This window comes from Lytechinus pictus, chromosome 11 (assembly GCF_037042905.1).
Source record: "Lytechinus pictus isolate F3 Inbred chromosome 11, Lp3.0, whole genome shotgun sequence".
NCBI lineage: Eukaryota > Metazoa > Echinodermata > Echinoidea > Temnopleuroida > Toxopneustidae > Lytechinus > Lytechinus pictus.
Window position 1 is genome coordinate 32,089,669 of NC_087255.1, and position 18,631 is coordinate 32,108,299.

The following is an 18,631-nucleotide window of genomic DNA, read 5'->3' on the forward strand; positions in this document are numbered from 1 at the left end:
ATATTTTGTCAATGCAAATAGCATATTTACATGCTTTGATAATGTAATTACTTTCTTTTCTAAATCATTCCTTATTGCGATTTTCCCTTGCTTTTCAATGTGTGAATGGATATTCAACAAGTCGGCCTGCTGCCTATAGATTGTTTGTCAGCAAAAAGTAGTGCAGATTTAAAACTGTTGTGTTGTGTAAGTAAAACTTGATATAAAAATTTGGAAAAAATTATGTTAAATTATGTTACACTTTTATGTTTATATGCACATGATATCTCATGTTCATGACTCATATCAAGACATACAGACATGATTGGTATCTTCTACATTGGGGTATTGAATTGGCTACTCATTACCTATGATCTCAAGCAATCTTGACTTTACCTTGTCTGTATGCCAATCTGCATTACGAAAAACAGTCTTAAAAATCCTAACCACATTGACATGGTGGTTCCTTCTTAAAGACCCTTGTAAAAACATTACAATGAACATGCCTGTTCAGCATTAATTAGACATGTCCGATAAACATTACATTTAAATTACATTTCAAGGAAGCTGCATCTATGCTGTAATTTCCTCAATTAAAAGAATGTGCAACAGAACAAGACAAATTGGATAAACAAAGTACAAACTAATAACAATTATAATTAGATTACAAGCCTTTTAATTTGATGTAATCAATGATTTGGTGGCATTGTGTGTGAACGTTTCGAATGAGTCATATTTGACGTCTGACACCACTTGACCAGTTACTCAGAAATGGTGCGCTAAAAGTTGGCAGGTTTAACCGGAAGTATTGAATTCCCCAATTAGAAGCGGAAAGCCAAGTGGACATCAATCTCTTGTTTGGACAAACATTTATGAACATGGTCAAGTCACAGGAATAAACATCATGTCAATGTCATCTAAAAATAAAACCACTTTTTAAAAACACCTTTATCACAAAAATTAGTGATCAATCATGAATCAAAGTGATTACACATAGCAATTATGTAATCACTATTAAAAGTAAGTCCTATAATCAATTGCTGAAATTTGTGTCCCAGTCCTCATGTGCTTTAAGTGCCCAACATCTTACAAACCATGCTAGAAGTGACTTCTAAACAGAAAAGCAGCATTTCGAGGTTGCAAGGCTTAACTCTGAAGGTATAGTCCGACCTTTTCTCTTATCTGGCCACCCTTTATCCGGATATCTCTATTATCCGGACGTACACTTGCCGAGATTTTTTTTTCTCAATCTAACGTTAGTACGTGGGGAAATGAGATTTCACACTATAATCTAAAATTCCTACACAAACTCACCTTGATTACATATATTTTCCATTATATGACTCCTAGATAGATCCTTGTCATTTGATTGGTTGGTCGATATCGATCATTCAGCCCATTTTACAATGACGTCATCAACCGTGCAATTTTAGATCCATTCATTGTGTAATTTTTGATCCATATGAATTTGTCCATTGCATACGCGCACCGTACAGACACCACTCGTGTTTGCAGCACGCATGTTGTGAACGCGATAATCAACAGACCAAGCTTGCACTGCATAAGCATATTTTGCATTGAAATTCACAAATTTCATATGAAAAAGAATTTATTTTTAGGTGTCATATAAACCAAATAATGAATGTTCTTTTCATTCGTGCAATGGAAACAATACTTGATTCGGTGAAAGATGAAATGAATAATCCATTCAACTTGGCTACGCCTCATTGAATGGATCATTTCATCTTTCACCTGATGAAGTATTCTGTCCATTGCACTCATAAACATTCATTATTTGTATAATATAGTCTACCTACAACCCCATTATTTTTTATGAAAATATCTTACCCAAACCACCAAACGAACTTAGAAAGGATGAATTTTCCAGTAAATCAGGGCACACCGTAACCATTTTATCACGTTCTCTTTTTCTATTTCGGGGAAAAAACATCAACACATGTCTCGCACGCTCAGGCCTCGTCTTGCATTACGGATAGCGCCCTCTATCATGTTTGAGCCTAGTACAGTCAGTATAACAATGGCTGATTTTGCGAAGCTGGGATACTCGCTGCGATGAATCAATTTTTCAAAGTCAGTTTCATTGGGTCATTCTTGTTCTTTCAAGCTATGCTCGATGTATTCCTCAATCATTTCAGCAGGTAAATTATCCAAGAGTTTAGGCAACCGATCAATTTCATTTCCATAAAAAACCGCCTATGATTTGCACTGACAGCAGTGAAATACTGTCTGTGTGCGCACAATACAATAGATTATGTGTAGCTACCGTTGGGTAGGCAGCTGTGTGGGGTCTCCAAGGGGGCCATTTCATAAAGCTGTTCGTTAGTTAAGAGCAACTTTAAGAACGACTAGTGAACCTTTATTACGCGCTATTAAGGAATATACCATTTACTACAAGAAAGGATCACCAGTCGTTCTTAAAGTCGCTCTTAACTTACAAACAGCTTTATGAAACACCCACCAGATCCGGATAAATGCCTTATCCGGATTGGTGCTGGTCCCAACGTGTCCTGATAAGAGAGGTCGGACTGTACTTGTAAATGTACAAGTGCATGTAGCACTATACCTTTAAAAAAAAAAAGTGGACAAGATCCGGACAACCCTATCTTCAATATATCCATAGAGATGCTCCACTTTATGTAGGTACTGGTTGTACTGAAAAAAAATCTCCCTAGCTAGATATTCCCCTTAAAACTTTATAGAACATGCTCTATGGGCTGTTATACATTAAATAAAGCCCTATTAACATTTCCACTTCAGGCATTATTATAAACACAATTTGCAACACATGAGTGCTGAAAAATCTGTCTAGCACATCTTTACCCAAAGACTAATGTTCTGAATTTCATGTTAAAAATTGAGGAAGTAGTTTGAAGCGCAACATTTGCAATGGATCGACCAACTGACTGCCATACAGTACAATCGTAAGCTGATTCATTCAAACTTTGTTTGGCAGTGGTATGATAATATAGTGCTGACACATTATGATTGTACATGTTTACTCCATGTGCTTCCAAAGGACTTGGATATTATTATACCAGCTTTAGCTTGACGAGCATTATTACATAAGGGCATACGCATTTCAAGGAATTCACTCCTACCAGATACCCATTCACCTCACCTGGGTCAAGTGCAGCACCAAGTGAATAAATTTCTTGTTGAACGAAACTATGCCATGGGTAGGATTTGAAACCACGACCCTCTGTTTCAAAGTCCGGAGACTAATCTACTGGGCCACAACGCTCAACAAATACATGTGTACATAAGTGGTCAAAGCTACTTGATCTTCTATCTTTTATGGCTTGGAGTCAGCTAGGTCCATGGAGTCAGGAATCATCTGAGAATAAGATGACTCAGGTTTCCATGGAAAAAACCTTGTTCTCTAATTGATTGGAAGCTACGCTGCCAAGCCATAACCTCGCTATGGGAGATAATGCACAGCGTGAATTCTGTTGATACCAGCAAATTCTTTAGGAGCAAATTAGTGTTTAACAATAGTAGTATCTTTCAAAATTTATGCATTGTTCTATGAAGCATTATGAAACAAGTTTGTATTTTTAGATAACTTGATTTTTAAGGGAAAAATTGTATAAAATATATGTAAACATTGATAAAGTCTGTGTTACATGTACATTAGGATCTAGCAAAAGATCTTTCTTTGTTTAATTTGCCCTTGAACTGCAATGCTACTAAAGCATTCTCAATCAAAGAAAAACTAGAATTCCTCGAAATAAGTTTGCATAATAGCATATTATGCAAACTTATTTGGGGGAATTCTAGTTTAGGTTAGTCAAGCATAAGCTCTCAAACAATCATTTAAAAAAAGAATCAATATATTAAACACACAAGGCAGTACATGTACATGTATAATGTGAGATTATGAAAGTGTAAACTATCCTAACCAGCAAATTCTTTAGGAGCAAATTAGTGTTTAACAATAGTAGTATCTTTCAAAATTTATGCATTGTTCTATGAAGCATTATGAAACAAGTTTGTATTTTTAGATAACTTGATTTTTAAGGGAAAAATTGTATAAAATATATGTAAACATTGATAAAGTCTGTGTTACATGTACATTAGGATCTAGCAAAAGATCTTTCTTTGTTTAATTTGCCCTTGAACTGCAATGCTACTAAAGCATTCTCAATCAAAGAAAAACTAGAATTCCTCGAAATAAGTTTGCATAATAGCATATTATGCAAACTTATTTGGGGGAATTCTAGTTTAGGTTAGTCAAGCATAAGCTCTCAAACAATCATTTAAAAAAAGAATCAATACATGTATATTAAACACACAAGGCAGTACATGTACATGTATAATGTGAGATTATGAAAGTGTAAACTATCCTAAACAATTTATTTGTAAAAATCAATAACGCACAAAATACACATTATGTTTAATGTGAGAGACTGAAGTTAGAAGTGTAAAAAATTAATGTGTGACTTAATAATAAGAGACAACTTAAATTCTGGATATGGTCATTAAGCATGTACATGTAGTGTATAAAAAAAAGATTTTGCAAAATGAAAAATAATTTTTTAAGTGTTTTGTGTAACTCAAAGTGAAAATTAAAACAATCTTAAACTAGAGATACATAGGAGGGTCTCCATCTCACAAGAACATTCCAAGCTTTATTTTCTACCTGAATATTTCAAATTGAAAGTCTGCATATATTATTTTTTTAACTAGCGTAATACTAGTCTTCCCAATAAACTTGGGTCATTAGTGGGAACAGTCAAGTGCCACTTGACACTTCAAGAAAAATAAAGAGTTTTGTTTTATCTTCAGGGGTGCTTCAGATATATCTCTATTATCTTGACATGCTTGCCTACTCAAATTCACATTTGCTCTCCAAAACCTCTTCAGAGAGCCTCACAAACATACTCAAACCATAGGTGTTCAGGATCAGGGAATTCAGATCCCAAGATGGAACAAAGTCCATTCATGAAACAAATATTCAGTGATTTTCACTGACAAAATGTACTTTCAGTTGTCATATTTCCTTGAATATTTCCAACTAACAGTGAAAGTACATTTATAATAAACAATCAAAAAATGACACAAACATGCAATGCAAATATACAGTGTGTCTCAGAAAAACCTAGATTTATCAATGATTCATCATAACTTAATCACAAATACAATAGACAAGTGACCTACCATTGTTAAGCTTAGAATCTCCTCTTTCATCTGAAATTACTTAGATTATTTCTCATTCATGCATGGGTGAGCAAAAACAATTTGAAGAAAGGATACCAAAAACTCATTTGGCGGGGGGGGGGTATCTGAATTTCAAAAAGAAAATCACATGCCTAAAAAGTTCAATATCAGCTCTTTTATTTGATATCACAGAAAATGGTCAAGAAGTAAAAAGTTCTGTTCCCTCGAAACAATGCTTGTATTTCCATAATTTCATTAAATAAACGTGTTTTCACCGGTTTCCCACAGAAGCTATCGCACGGTTAACAAAAGACATAATGCATGGCTGATCGTCAACAAAACGGAGTTCGAGTGAGTTTAAACGCTAGCCTGTAAAACCTCTTCATTTTATTAAATTATTGAAATACAAGCCTTATTTCAAATAACCAGAACTTTCTTATTTCTTGACCCTTTTCTGTAATTGAGGTATCAAATTAAAGAGCAGATATTGAACTTTTTTAAAATGTGGTTTTCTTTTTGAAACCCAGATACAGCCCGCCAAGTGACTTTTTGGTATCCCCTCTTCAAATTTTTTTTGGCTCACTCATGCGTGAATGAGAAATAATCTAAGTAATTTCAGATGAAAGAGGAGATTCTAAGCTTTACAATGATAGGTCATTTGTCTATTGTATTTGATTAAGTTATGATAAATCATCGATAAATCTCGGTTTCGTTTTTTCTGGGACGCACTGTATATTATTATCATCTATATACTGTAGAGAGTGTGTGTGTTAGCGATGCATTAAAAATATGTATTTTGGTTTGCATCAAATGCCTGACAGGACAAAATCTGATGATTATCCCATAGGCTTCTGTACAAAACTTGCTGATCAATATGAGAACGTATTCAACATTCTAGTGCGCATGTGCGAATGCATGAAATATACAATGTGTACAACGATGAATGCGAGGCGATAAGCAGCATAGAGCACAATGATGATAAATGACATTGCAACTCGCATTTCTACAATCAAATTTGATCTTGTGAAGTGAGGCCAGATTAACTTACATAATTATGATGAGTGACATGACTTGCTCAATAAAATTTCTCCCTTTTTTTTGGGGGGGGGGGGTGGATAGGTAATAATAAATATATTGGTGGCTTCATTTCATGGAATGCCAGAAATATTCCACTCAGGGCTAATATGCCACTTGTATGTGATTCCTAGAATATTGGTCCTAACTCTTTAAGTATTTCTAGTAATATTCCATTCTGAGCCATCTACAGTGTAATATAATATAAATATCATAATTATACTGTGAAAGGATTCTTTATGCATATGAAAATAAGAAGAAAAAAAAACAAGTCCATCTTTTGCCCATATTGGGTGAAACATGGGTAATTGTTGCTTCTTTATAGCTGACCCAATTTTTTTTTTTTCAGTCCCAGAATTCCATTAGAAAGTGTCTGAAATGAATGGAAAACTGACCAATTCCTCATTGGAGTGTTTTGGATATATATACAAGAAAAACATTTATTTTTTTCTTGATAATTTACTCATAAAAGAAATGTCATTGAGTTGGGTCAATTCTCATGCAAATATACATTTATACCGAGATCCTAGCATCTTAAAATTGATCAGTAAAAACTGCTAATACATCATGAAACATTTCCCTGGTCCCCAAAGTTCAAATCCCACCATCCCACATTCCAGACTTACACTGTAAATCAATATTATAAACGTAACTCCATATTAGTCATCTTTTGCACCTCAAAGTGGCAACAATCATCTATCTTATATTCTCATCCATTTTCTATTCATTTTAATATTAAAAAAGAACACAATGGATATAACATGACTCATAGTAATCATCTTTTGCACCTCAAAGTGGCAACAATCATCTATTTTATATTCTCATCCATTTTCTATTCATTTTAATATTAAAAAAGAACACTATGGATATATTATGACTCAGAAGTAATGATTAATGCATTAAAATATTGCCGATGTGCATTTTCAACAGTGTTTTGTTATTTGTCATTGTGTTGCCAATTTAGAGAACATAATGACGAGCTCAATCAAAATGACTTTTTAATCAGGAACATTACCCACATACTGGGAATGGTATGAGTTTTCTTACTTACATTTTTCAGTACATTTTTCAGATCATTTTTCTCTTTCTAACAATATTCTTTTCAATAAAAACTGCACAAAGTGTTATTTTCATACAAATTATATCTTGATTCTAATGCTCATTGTAGTGTAACTTTCAATGGGAATTCAATATAGACCCATTTGTATCCAGAGTATTCCCCTTTATTTTCAAAGCAATCAGAAATTATTCATATCATCATATAAGGATAAATCAAGAATCAAACATTGTACATGTATGCAAAATACTGTACATTCATAAAGGATACAAGTTCTTTCATCATCATTTGCATGTTCCAATTTATCTGCCTCTTTTCCAAACAGAACCTGTAACAACAAACAAAAGGGGATTTTCACCTTTGGAATGTAATATATGTATAATTTACATGTATAATTCATGTCCAGGTATCAAATCATAATAAACATTAACTATTCAACAATTTAGGAACTCTATATCTCTGTAATATCTGCAATTAAATATGATATACACTTTCATGATATCTTGACACTTGTACTACATGTACATAAACCCCGGGGGGCCACTTACATTGATGAGTGGATACCATGCGCGACCAAATAAACACGTAAAAAGGATGTCTTTTTCAAGATAGGGCACGTTACGTACGTAACGTAATAAGGATGTCAAAAACACTAAAATAGTGAAAAAAGGGTACCTATTTCGCTAGGAAAGCTACGTGTTTATGGTCAAATTTGCGAGGGTATAAAAAAGACTAAATTATTTTATAAAGGATGTACTTTTTGCCCCAGTCAACACTACGTGTTTAGAGTCCGATTTGCACGAGGTGTGGGAGTTTGGGCCGTACTAAACGCAATAATGTAAGTAAAGGTAGAACCGACATCCGTGACATATAACAATTAAAATATCACTCTATCAGACCTGCCAACCTCTGGGAATGAAAAATTGTATTCTGTGATTAAAAAAAGTGTATTTTTCCCCAAAAAGGTGTATTTCATAATAAAATGTATGGCGCACTCGCTCATCGCGTCGCTCAAGTTACATGCAAGCTAAAATGCGCACTGCTCTTGCAGATGGAAAAAAAAAAACATTTAAAAATGTGTATATCTCGCCCTGGTTTTAATAAAATATTTAAAAAACAAGTTACATGTACCTGAAATTACATTGATCTAATAACCATATTTGTGTAATTTTTATGAAATAGAGACATATAGAGATGATTTTTCTCAATCAATTACGATTTTGTAAAAACAAAATAAAAATAAAAAATAAAATTAAAAAACAAATTTTTTAAAGAAAAAACGTACTGGCATATTTTGGTTGCAAAAACGTACTAAATACGCCCAAAACGTACTGGTTGGCAAGTCTGCTCTATTTGTTTAGGGGTGCAATTCAGGGAATACATTCCAAGGGTATCGTTTTGTTTCCAATACTTGTTAAGGGTAGGGTTTCACACGCCAAAACTTGTTAAGGGGTACATTTTCAGAATACAGAAAATACTTGTTTATAGAGTGCTTTTCGAGACTCTAGTATGGTCGCGCATGGTATCCACTCGTCAATGGAAGTGCCCCCCCCCCCCCCCCCCCCCCCCGGACATAAACCTGCAAGATTAGATAAGCTTTAATAACATTGGAGTGAATGGAGATTTTCTGGGCTCTTTACTGAAAACTACAATGCATAATACATGCATGGATATTTCTGCAATCAAATGCAAGCTTCCAAACCAAATTAAATTTTAAAAAACATCATGTAGATCTTGTTTTATTTAAAAAAAATTGCATTTTCATACAAACTGTATGAAATGACCATTTTGTACAAGAATACCATTATGCAGCCCCACCAGGGACAAAATTGCACAGGGACTTGGGGCGAATTTGCTCAGAAAATGCCCTCAAATCCCTGGAAAAATAAAAATGAGCCCCTAAAATTCCCATATAGTCCAATGTTCATTGTAACATAACGTAGCAAAGTTGAGCTGGTTAACTCAAAAAGTTTGGGTTTCTTTTTCCTGCTCCAACTCACACACAAAAAAAAAAAAACATTAAAGAATGTACTAAAAAGAAAATGGCATCTGGTCCCCCTTTTCATCATCAAAGATTTCCTTTAAACCGATTTAGTCTAGAAAAGAATTAGTATACATGCATCAAATCATCTTTTATAAACCTCCGAGCAGGTACTTTTTGGTCTGCTTTAAGGCACCATTTAAGCCTACATCAAAGTTTCAACTGAAAGGCATACATGTAGTTTTCCTTACCTTCCAGACATTAGACTTGATAAAGAGCAAAATGTTGAGAAGTTTTGTTTCCCTTTTCAATCCCCTTTCTCTGATGAATAGCAGGTCTAGAATTCGAACTCCTACATGTTGGCCCATGTCAGATAGCCTGGAAACAGGAAAATTGAAAGATTGGATCAAGTGAAAGTACAGTGTACACATGCATACTCATATCCATTTGCTTCAAAAAAAGATTTCTGAATATAAAATATTAATAATAATGAGAAAGAATAGTGATGACGCTAATATTGATAATCATGAGGATCATATAATATCAACAATATAAAGTAATAAAGCTGTTATCGTTATGAAAATTCTCTGTCGATATGTTGCTAAAAATATCTTACCGATATCGACAAAAGAACATAATCAATCGCATTTTTTATGCATTATAGCGATGTCACATACTCATGTTGGTCAAAATTTGTATCTGCCACTGTACCAAGAACGCTTTAAAATCCACGTTCATCAGATACGATGATTACATAATCTTTTAACAAACATATTTAGCATAAATACATCCTCACCTTTCACTTTATTAGCATTATTTTAGGTTGGATGAATTTTTATTGATAATTTGGGGGTTTTATGACATCGTTCTGAGCAGTCAACGTCTTTTGCCTATCCGCCATTTTGATATCGTGCTGTACATGTTTGAACGTAGAGGACAGCAACACATGACTGTGTGCTGCCTTCTACGTTAGTTGGTACTTCGCAAAAATCAAACTTTCGCTTGTGATGTTTTCGATTCGACCGTATGGAGTCAAGTGCAGTCAGGATGTTTGGATTGTCATGGTAATAGCGAAGTGGGGATGAGATCGTGTTTTGAAATGCATTCATTGTATACATACACACAGAGATGGTGGCAGATAACTTACTTGCTTTGTAGTTCAGGAACCGATGAAACTCTATTCTGACAGTACTGAACCATTTCAGAGAATAGCAGGGCAAAGGTACTTATGTTCATCTGTGGATTAAAAGAAAAAGTGTTTAAAAAATTACTATGGAACTAAATGCATCACATCATACCTGGGCTTCATGTGGCATTAAAAAATAAAATCTCTAACTGTTTGCTACAAATCCTTTGGGAAATTGATCCTTACTGATTTGCAAAAGGATTTATTGACTTGCACATTATGCCTGTTAAGCTACCTGTCGGAATAAAGTGATAACACTTCAGACAGTACAAATTCGACCTAACTCAGGAATCAGGATCATCATTTACTTCTGGTTTTAAAGTTTTTAAGAACAATAAAAATATTTATGTTAGAAGTACATGTAGATGTAATATACATGCAGTGGTACTGGTGGTAATAAATCATTATAAATATTACCATCATTATTATTGCTTTCATTGTTATTATCACCATGCATCATCTTTATTATCATTATTATGATTATCATTATTATTATCATCATCATCATCTTCATCATTACTAATATGATATAATCATCATTAATTGTTATTATCCTCTGCATTTTGTAATTTACTACAGCCTCTGTAGAAAATCTGAATAGGAATCCTACATCATACTGCAATCACAATTCCATTCCTACACACATATGATATACATTGTAGGCACAATCCCTGGCTCCGTGGAGAGTAAGCCCGGGGGGGGCACTCAAATTATTTTTCGATGTGGGCGTGCCTCACGAAACTCTGAAATGGGGGTCTAAGGAACTGACTAAATAGGTAAAGTACAAGGTCTTGGGAACTAAATATATACTGCGGTGTGTGAAAAAGGGTCTATGGAACGGGATCGCGGCACTGTAGGTAGAGCGCTGTGGATGCGCTCGCCATGCATGGAGCGGCTACTAGTTATATGTAGGGAGTTGCGAAGCCGTACGTGCTTATCTCGCATGCGGTGCATGCTCACGCTTGACAATTTTGGCAGGGCTGGGGAACTGAAATGTCTCGTAACAGGGGTCTTGCGAGCGGGACTGGGCGGCTTCTAAACTGACATTTTGTCATTCCGAGTATCTAGAGAACTGAAAATTAGGTCTGAAAAAGGGGGTCATCAAAGCAGCACATCCCCGTACCACCAATATATGTGAGTGCCCCCCCCCCCCCCCCCCCCGGAGTAAGCAAACGATAATGAATGATTTATACTCTCTAGGAACCTCCTGGCTAATGCAGATTCCCCACAGGCAGGGTGGTTGCAGTAAATAAGTGGTATGTGTCTGGAACTGTGACTGCAGTGTGTTGGATTCCTATCCAATTTTTCTAACTTTGTAATGCTGTAGCCTGTACCACAAAATGCAGAAATTCTAGATCTAACCAAAAACTCTTTGAAGTTTGGGGTTTATATTCACTAATTTCTTCTTTTCCTACAATATTATCACCACATTTTAAAATTGGGGCACAGGAAATACAATTTCTTTGCATGATAATTCAAGTGCATAGCATAGGCCATAGCTTTATGCTTGTAATCAGGTTCCCTTTCGCTTCCGGCAGCAAAATCAGTCAGTGTTTCAAAAACGCCCCGGGCCGGCGTAACCGTAGTGTAAGTTTTGTTTTTAGTTTTGAGTATTTATTGTAATATTTTCCTCTGGGTAATCACTAGTCTAATCAGCTTTAAAATATTAACCATAAATAAGAGCAAGACTATCTGTTCAAATATTCAAATTGTCAAGTTTTTATCCTTTGTTAATAAAGTGCGTAGCTTTATGGTGGTGTGACTTAATTCGCGCGTTACCTAATTTTTCGCAGTCAAATATCTCTTTATCTAATTAATATCTTGAAAAACTGATCACCAACAGAAAAAGCGACCCCAAATTATCCAGTATGATATTTTTCTTGAAGGTAAGGTCTCAATTTGTTAAAATATTGCCAAAACATCAGCAAATTTTGTTACCTTTTGCGTCCACTCCAAAAAAATCTGATCTTCTCAACAACAATCAAGAAATCGCCAGTTTGTAAGCAGAGGTCTCCAAATATGTAAAATGTGATACCAACCGAATTTATGGCATTTTAACCTCCATCTGATATAATTATCTTAGTTACGTTTGTCTGCTTGATTTCTTTTCTAAAGCTTTGCAAAACGATCATGCGCAAATCAATTAAGGTCACATTTTTTTATGACACTTTTTCAGTCGATCGTCATGGAATTTTTAGATCGCGATACGAGCGAAACCCTTTAGTCTAGACCTTATTTATAATTCCGTCAAGCCAATTTTAAGTTTGGGATCTTGTCTTCCGTCTATATGCCATGGTATTTATGATTTTGATTGATTTTTATTAATTTTGTGAGAACTGTGAGAATTTTTGTATTGAAAATCAACTTCATGATAGTTTTTAAAATGTGCGCAAATTATGGTCACCCCAGACCACTCTAAGCACCAAGGCTATTAATTCCTGTGTTAAAAAAGTGAGTGCACGCGAATTAAATGTTGGACTTAAATTACTAGATCTTACCATGGAGCTCCATGACGAAATCTATTCTTAAATTAGACTCTAGATATTACTAAATTGAAAAAAATGTATAAATAGTACTCGCCTGGTCTTTTCTTGGGGTATTGAAGCCTTTTTGTCCAGAACTTGCTCAACTTTTGCGGCAAATTTTGTCGCCATAAGGTTGTGCACATTCTCGTTTAATACTGGTTGTCACGTGACACGGCAATGTCGTTAGGCTGTTTGGCCTGTATTCAAGGCGTTCTATCCGTTATGATTTTATATTGAATGAAGCAAATTCCATCAGGTAAAGGCCCCTATCAAGTCAAAATCGATACAGGGATCGAGAGGGGGGGGGGTGGAGCCAAAAATTTCCCAGTCACATGGTATGAAAATGATATTTTTTATGATTGTCCACGATCATTAGGGCAAACCCGTGTGTGGCAGTACGGTAGCGTGATGAGTAAAAAAAAATAAAATAAAAGAAAGATAGAGGGCCAATGTAGGCATACATGGCGCGTGGGAATAAAGTTGCTTTATATGTTCCAAGCGAGTGAAGCAAGCGAGAAAAAAACTTTTCGTGCAAATCTAAATTTGAGATAGATATCTTAACTTACACTTTTCCTTTTCATTTCATTAATTCCCTTCATTTCTTTTTTATCTTGGTTGTAGAACTTTCGGGGGCCCCTGGGCCTAACCCTTCCATCGTGTACCCCCAGTGCAATATCAGCAGGTGGGTCTCGATAACTCTGGATATTTAGCAATTAGACCTATTTATAGAAAAACATAACGTTAATGTTTTGACCCCTTCCCCCCCCAAAAAAAAAGAAAAACAATTATAAACTAAGTTATATACATCCCCCTTTTCTCATTTCGCTTTTTATTTTTTCTATTCCCTCCTTATTTTTTTTTGGGGGGAGGGACCTTTTCGGGGGGCACCGCCCCTAGCTACGCGCCTACCAGATGAAGAGGCGAGCGAGCAAAACCTTTGTCACTTTTATTACAAATATCAATTTTGCAATAGATTTTGACATAACATTCGGAATTATTCTCGCATGCATTTTTCTTTCCTTTTGCTTTTTATGGCCTTTTATTTCCCTTCCCTTTCTCTTTCTGTCTTTCTTTCTTTCTTTCTTTTCCTTCCTTCATTCCTTTTCTCTTATCCCATTTTTTTTTTGGTGAAATCCACTGGACCGGGGATCAAGGGCCAGCCTGCATGCCCCCGGCGGTTTACGCCTCTGCCGTGGATGTAAGCTATATATACGCATGATCTTAATCTTCATTATGATTCAAACTATATAGAGGCGCATCCAAGATTTTCCAAATTAAGTAGGGGGGGGCGGGGTGAATTTTCTCAAGTAAAATTTGACAACTCCCAAAAAAGGTTCTTACTAAAAAAAAAAAAAAACGGTCATTATATTGTCTCGCGTAAAGTTTGACAAGTTAAAAAAAAATGGTCACTCAAAATGAAAGTCATTTTGTCCGCGTAATATTCGGCAAGCCCCCCCCCCCCCACAAAAATAAAAAAAGGGAAAGTCATTTTGTCCACGTGATATTTGGCAACCCCCCCCCCAAAAAAAAAAAAAAAAAAAAAAAAGGTTTTAACTATAGCAATGATCGAAGGTCATTTTGTCTCGCGTAAAATTTGACAATTTTTTTATAAAGTTGTCACTAAAAAGAAGGTCATTTTTTCCACCATTGATTGTATTTGGCAAGCCCCCAACCCCCACCCCCATAAAAAAGTTTGTCCCTAAAAGTGATTTATAGAAAGTCATATTGTTAATTTGTTCCCAGTAAAATTTTGAATTTGGCAATAAAAAAAAAAGGCCAAAAAGAGAAAAGAATATGAACGAAATATCCCCATTACAAATAATGCTGTACGTGATTCTCATGAGGGGGGGCACATAACTAGTATTAACAACAAATTTAATTCCAAAATGTTTACTATAAATCTCAAAAGGGGGAACGGGCAGAAATGCTCACGTACAGCAAGTGACTCACTCACTTGATAAAGAGTTGCAGCGGCACTCGAAAGCTCGTGAACTTGTAAGCTAGTGAACACTTTTTGCGAGAGTGATCACGAATTTCCTAGAAAGCCAGTGAACACTTTTTGCGAGAGTGATCACGAATTTCCTTGTTGACCATAGTAGATTGCGAGACAAATGAATACCCTCTAGCGATTATAAATTATGAACGTCTGACAAAAAGATAACCAACCGATCACCTGACCGATCAGCTGACCAGTACGCGTATCACTTCGGAGTTGATCCCTCGTCGCAGGTGTGTGGAACGCTCACCGAGAATCAACAAAAAGGGCCTGAAATGTAAGTTTAACAATAATCCATTTTAATTTAAACTATTTTTAGAACTAACTCAATTAAATGCGACCAAATAAAAGTTATATCTTAACACTGCAACTTGTATTAATGCGTACATTTACCAAAGTCTTGGGTTGGAAATCAGAACAGCATTGTCCAACCCATAATTTGGGTAATGTCGCCTATGAGGTCCATACATGTTAATGTTTGGACCTCATTGGTACTAGGGGTGCCCCAGACCCACTCCTAGTACCAATGAGGTCCAAACATTACATGTATGGACCTCATAGGCGACATAAGTGATAAAACCAGTTAGAGTACATTGCCGTTTCTATTTGCACCCAAGGACTTTGGCAAATGTACGCCTTAATACAAATTGGATGGTAAAAATTTTGGTATGAATTAGTTCTTAACATCATAAATAATCTTTTACAATGTTTAAAATTTAATGGATTGAGGTTAAACTTACATTTTCAGTCTTTTTTCTTGAATTCTTGGTGAGCGTTCCAAACGCTGTGAGGACTGATCAACTCCGATGTGATTCACGTACTGGTCAGCTGATCGGTCAGGTGATTGGTTGGTTATCTTTTTGTCAGACGTTCATAATTTATATTACAATATATCACAGAACAAAGAATTGATAAATGTCCATATAGACCCCGAGATAAAATTTATAAACCACTTTAATGAATATAACATCTCTGTTATGCCCCTGCACAGACTCGTCTACATTGATTTCGATATTTAAGCGTCATTATAAAATTATAACAAAATGAACGCCTTGATTAAAGGCCATAACGCCTAGAGACTCGCGAGCGTCATGTGACAACTCGCCCTGGATTTGCATGTACAGGATCCTATGGCGACAACAGCCGCCGCAAGAGTTGGCCAGAAGAGGCGATGAAAACACAAAATTTGGAAAGAAAAGAACCGGTGAGTACCCATTTTACATTATAATTAGTCAATTAGTATATAATTAATAAGTTAGACCTAAATTTAGGCCGTAATTTCTATGAATTGGCTGGAAATTCAAGGCCAAAACGTACCCGTCTGGCGTCGACTTTTCCAACACGCGTTGGAATAGCGGTGTAGCCCCAGAGTGCCTAGCCAGGCGGCTTCTAGAGAGTAAAAATCATTTACTAACGTAAGGTCACTCTCATGAAGCCAGGTCTTCTATCCCATAGACCCACACAATGGAAGCCAAAACCTGAAACTTTCACCCCCGAGATTTCTACTTTCTTTCTAAAAGATCTAGCCCTAAATCATGTACATGGGATAAAACTTCATTTCCGACATTTCTACGCTCTCGTTGTTATTTTTTAACAAGAATTCATCAAAAAAATGAGAGAAATATTGTGTAAAGACGGAAGAGACTCGCCCGATGTTTACGCCGCCATCTTGTTTTCTATTGTTCTTCCCCAACGTTACCCGACGCACGCGTCTGTAACGTTGGCGAAGAACAATAGGAAACAAGATGGCGGCGTAAACATCGGGCGAGTCTCTTCCGTCTTTACACAATATTTCTCTCATTTTTTTGATGAATTCTTGTTAAAAAATAACAACGAGAGCGTAGAAATGTCGGAAATGAAGTTTTATCCCATGTACATGATTTAGAGCTAGATCTTTTAGAAAGAAAGTAGAAATTTCGGGGGCGAAAGTTTCAGGTTTTTTGGTGGTACACGCAAAAGTATATGACGGAAGCCCTGGCTTCATGAGAGTGACCTTACGTTAGTAAATGATTTTTACTCTCTCGAAGCCGCCTGGCTAAGAGTGCCCCAGACCCAGTAGTCCCGCATTCGTATGGTAGGGGGTCCTAAAGCTACGCACCACTCATCGCGCATGCAGTTTTCAATGGCAAATGCGCACTCTGTGTGTGGAACTGTGACTGCAGAGTGACGAACAATTCCTATTCATTTTTTTTCAACAGAATGTCAGAAGCTGCAATAAATCTCTAAATGCAGAGAAAACCAGCAACTGTTTGGAATTTCGGAGTTACATGTATATTCACTTTAATTTCATATATCCTATAATAATGTGAACATATTTTAGATGTTGAGGCACAGGAAATACTATTTTTTTGCATGATAAATCGAATGCGTAGCTTTAGGACCCCTTCTAAGTTCTACATCGGGCGGCGAAATCAAGAGGGGTTCGGAAAACACGGCGGGATTTTCGTATTACGTGAGTTTTGCGTTATTTTCTTCATGGTTAATGATCTTTAGAATATTTGCCACAAATTGGTGAAAGATAATTTGTTCAAATATTGAAATTGGCATCGTTTTTGTCGTTTGAAAACAAAGTGCGTAGCTTTAGGTCCCCCCATCATACACGTTAACAATTAACATGTCCACTCTCTTCCAAAGTCACCATCTACAAACACAAATCCCGGTATATGGGACTGGACATTATTTCAACTTAGCAAAATCAACAACAAATCAACAATAACATGCACCCCAGACAGTTATATTGTAGTTTTGAATAAAATCATAAAATTTTCAACACCTAGAACTAACCTCGCCCTTTCCTTTGCTCAAAGGCCTATCCACTAAGCTGGTTTTCTGCAATTTTCGGTCCGTCATTTTGTGGAACTCTGACTGAGGGTTGACGATACTCAAAACGATACCACCATCAATTGATATCGTGTTATCGTGGGGGCCGGGGTGGAGGACGGGAGGACGGTGTCAAGAAAAAAAAAGAAACGCAGGCCTACTTGTATGAATGAAGTACATTTATTTCCAACGATAAAAGCATCAATACATTTTATGAACTTGAACAAAACAATGGTGGTAGCAACTCAGAAAGCACAGCTTGTGATGAGTGCACCGTGACATACATGTAAACAATAAATACATAGTACATGAAAAAAAAACTTATCTAAACAGAGTACAATACAAAACAAGGGGGGAAATGGGGGGGGGGCAGGGCAACTTTATATAAAATACTAGTATGTCATTTGAAACAGAAAATAAATCGTCAAACCAATCATTTAATATTTAGGCATGTATCTCGATCCAAAATTGAAGTGGGATACTCATATTGAAGAACTGTGTAAGAAAACTAATAAGCTTGTCAAATATTTAGCACGTCTAAGACATTTCGTAACTGAAAGTAATCTGAAATTATTGTATAGTTCAGTTATACTTCCCTTATTTGATTATGCTGATATTGTATACGAGTCCACAAATAAGAAATATACTGAACGTCTTCAAAAAAATCAGAACAGAGCTGGTCGTATCATTTTGAATGTTAAACCGCAAAATCGAATATCAAATAGAGAAATACACCAACGACTCGAATGGAGGTCATTGCAATCACGAAGAAATATCCATGTACATACAATGGTGTTCAAATCATTGAACGGCCTGGCTCCATTATACTTAGCAG

At 35.9% G+C, this 18,631-nt stretch overlaps 1 protein-coding gene across 1 annotated transcript; it reads right to left on the reverse strand.

The window, feature by feature from the left end:
• Positions 1 to 6,577: 6,577 nt before the first annotated feature.
• On the reverse strand, positions 6,578 to 17,893 carry LOC129272140 (trafficking protein particle complex subunit 5-like). Its single transcript, XM_064106755.1, has 4 exons — positions 17,761 to 17,893; positions 10,417 to 10,505; positions 9,521 to 9,647; positions 6,578 to 7,616 (listed from the first exon to the last, which is right to left on the reverse strand). The coding sequence occupies exons 1-4, from the start codon at positions 17,824 to 17,826 to the stop codon at positions 7,470 to 7,472; spliced, it is 429 nt and encodes a 142-aa protein (XP_063962825.1). The 5' UTR covers positions 17,827 to 17,893; the 3' UTR covers positions 6,578 to 7,469.
• Positions 17,894 to 18,631: the final 738 nt, after the last annotated feature.

Excerpts from the sequence above, each read along its gene's own strand:
- LOC129272140 (XM_064106755.1), bottom strand. The coding sequence starts at position 17,826 with ATGACGGACCGAAAATTGCAGAAAACCAGCTTAGTGGATAGGCCTTTG. Across the intron at positions 10,506-17,760 it reads TGAGCAAAGGAAAGGGCGAG|ATGAACATAAGTACCTTTGC; the intron begins GTTAGTTCTAGG and ends TTTAATCCACAG. Across the intron at positions 9,648-10,416 it reads GTTCCTGAACTACAAAGCAA|GCTATCTGACATGGGCCAAC; the intron begins GTAAGTTATCTG and ends TCCTGTTTCCAG.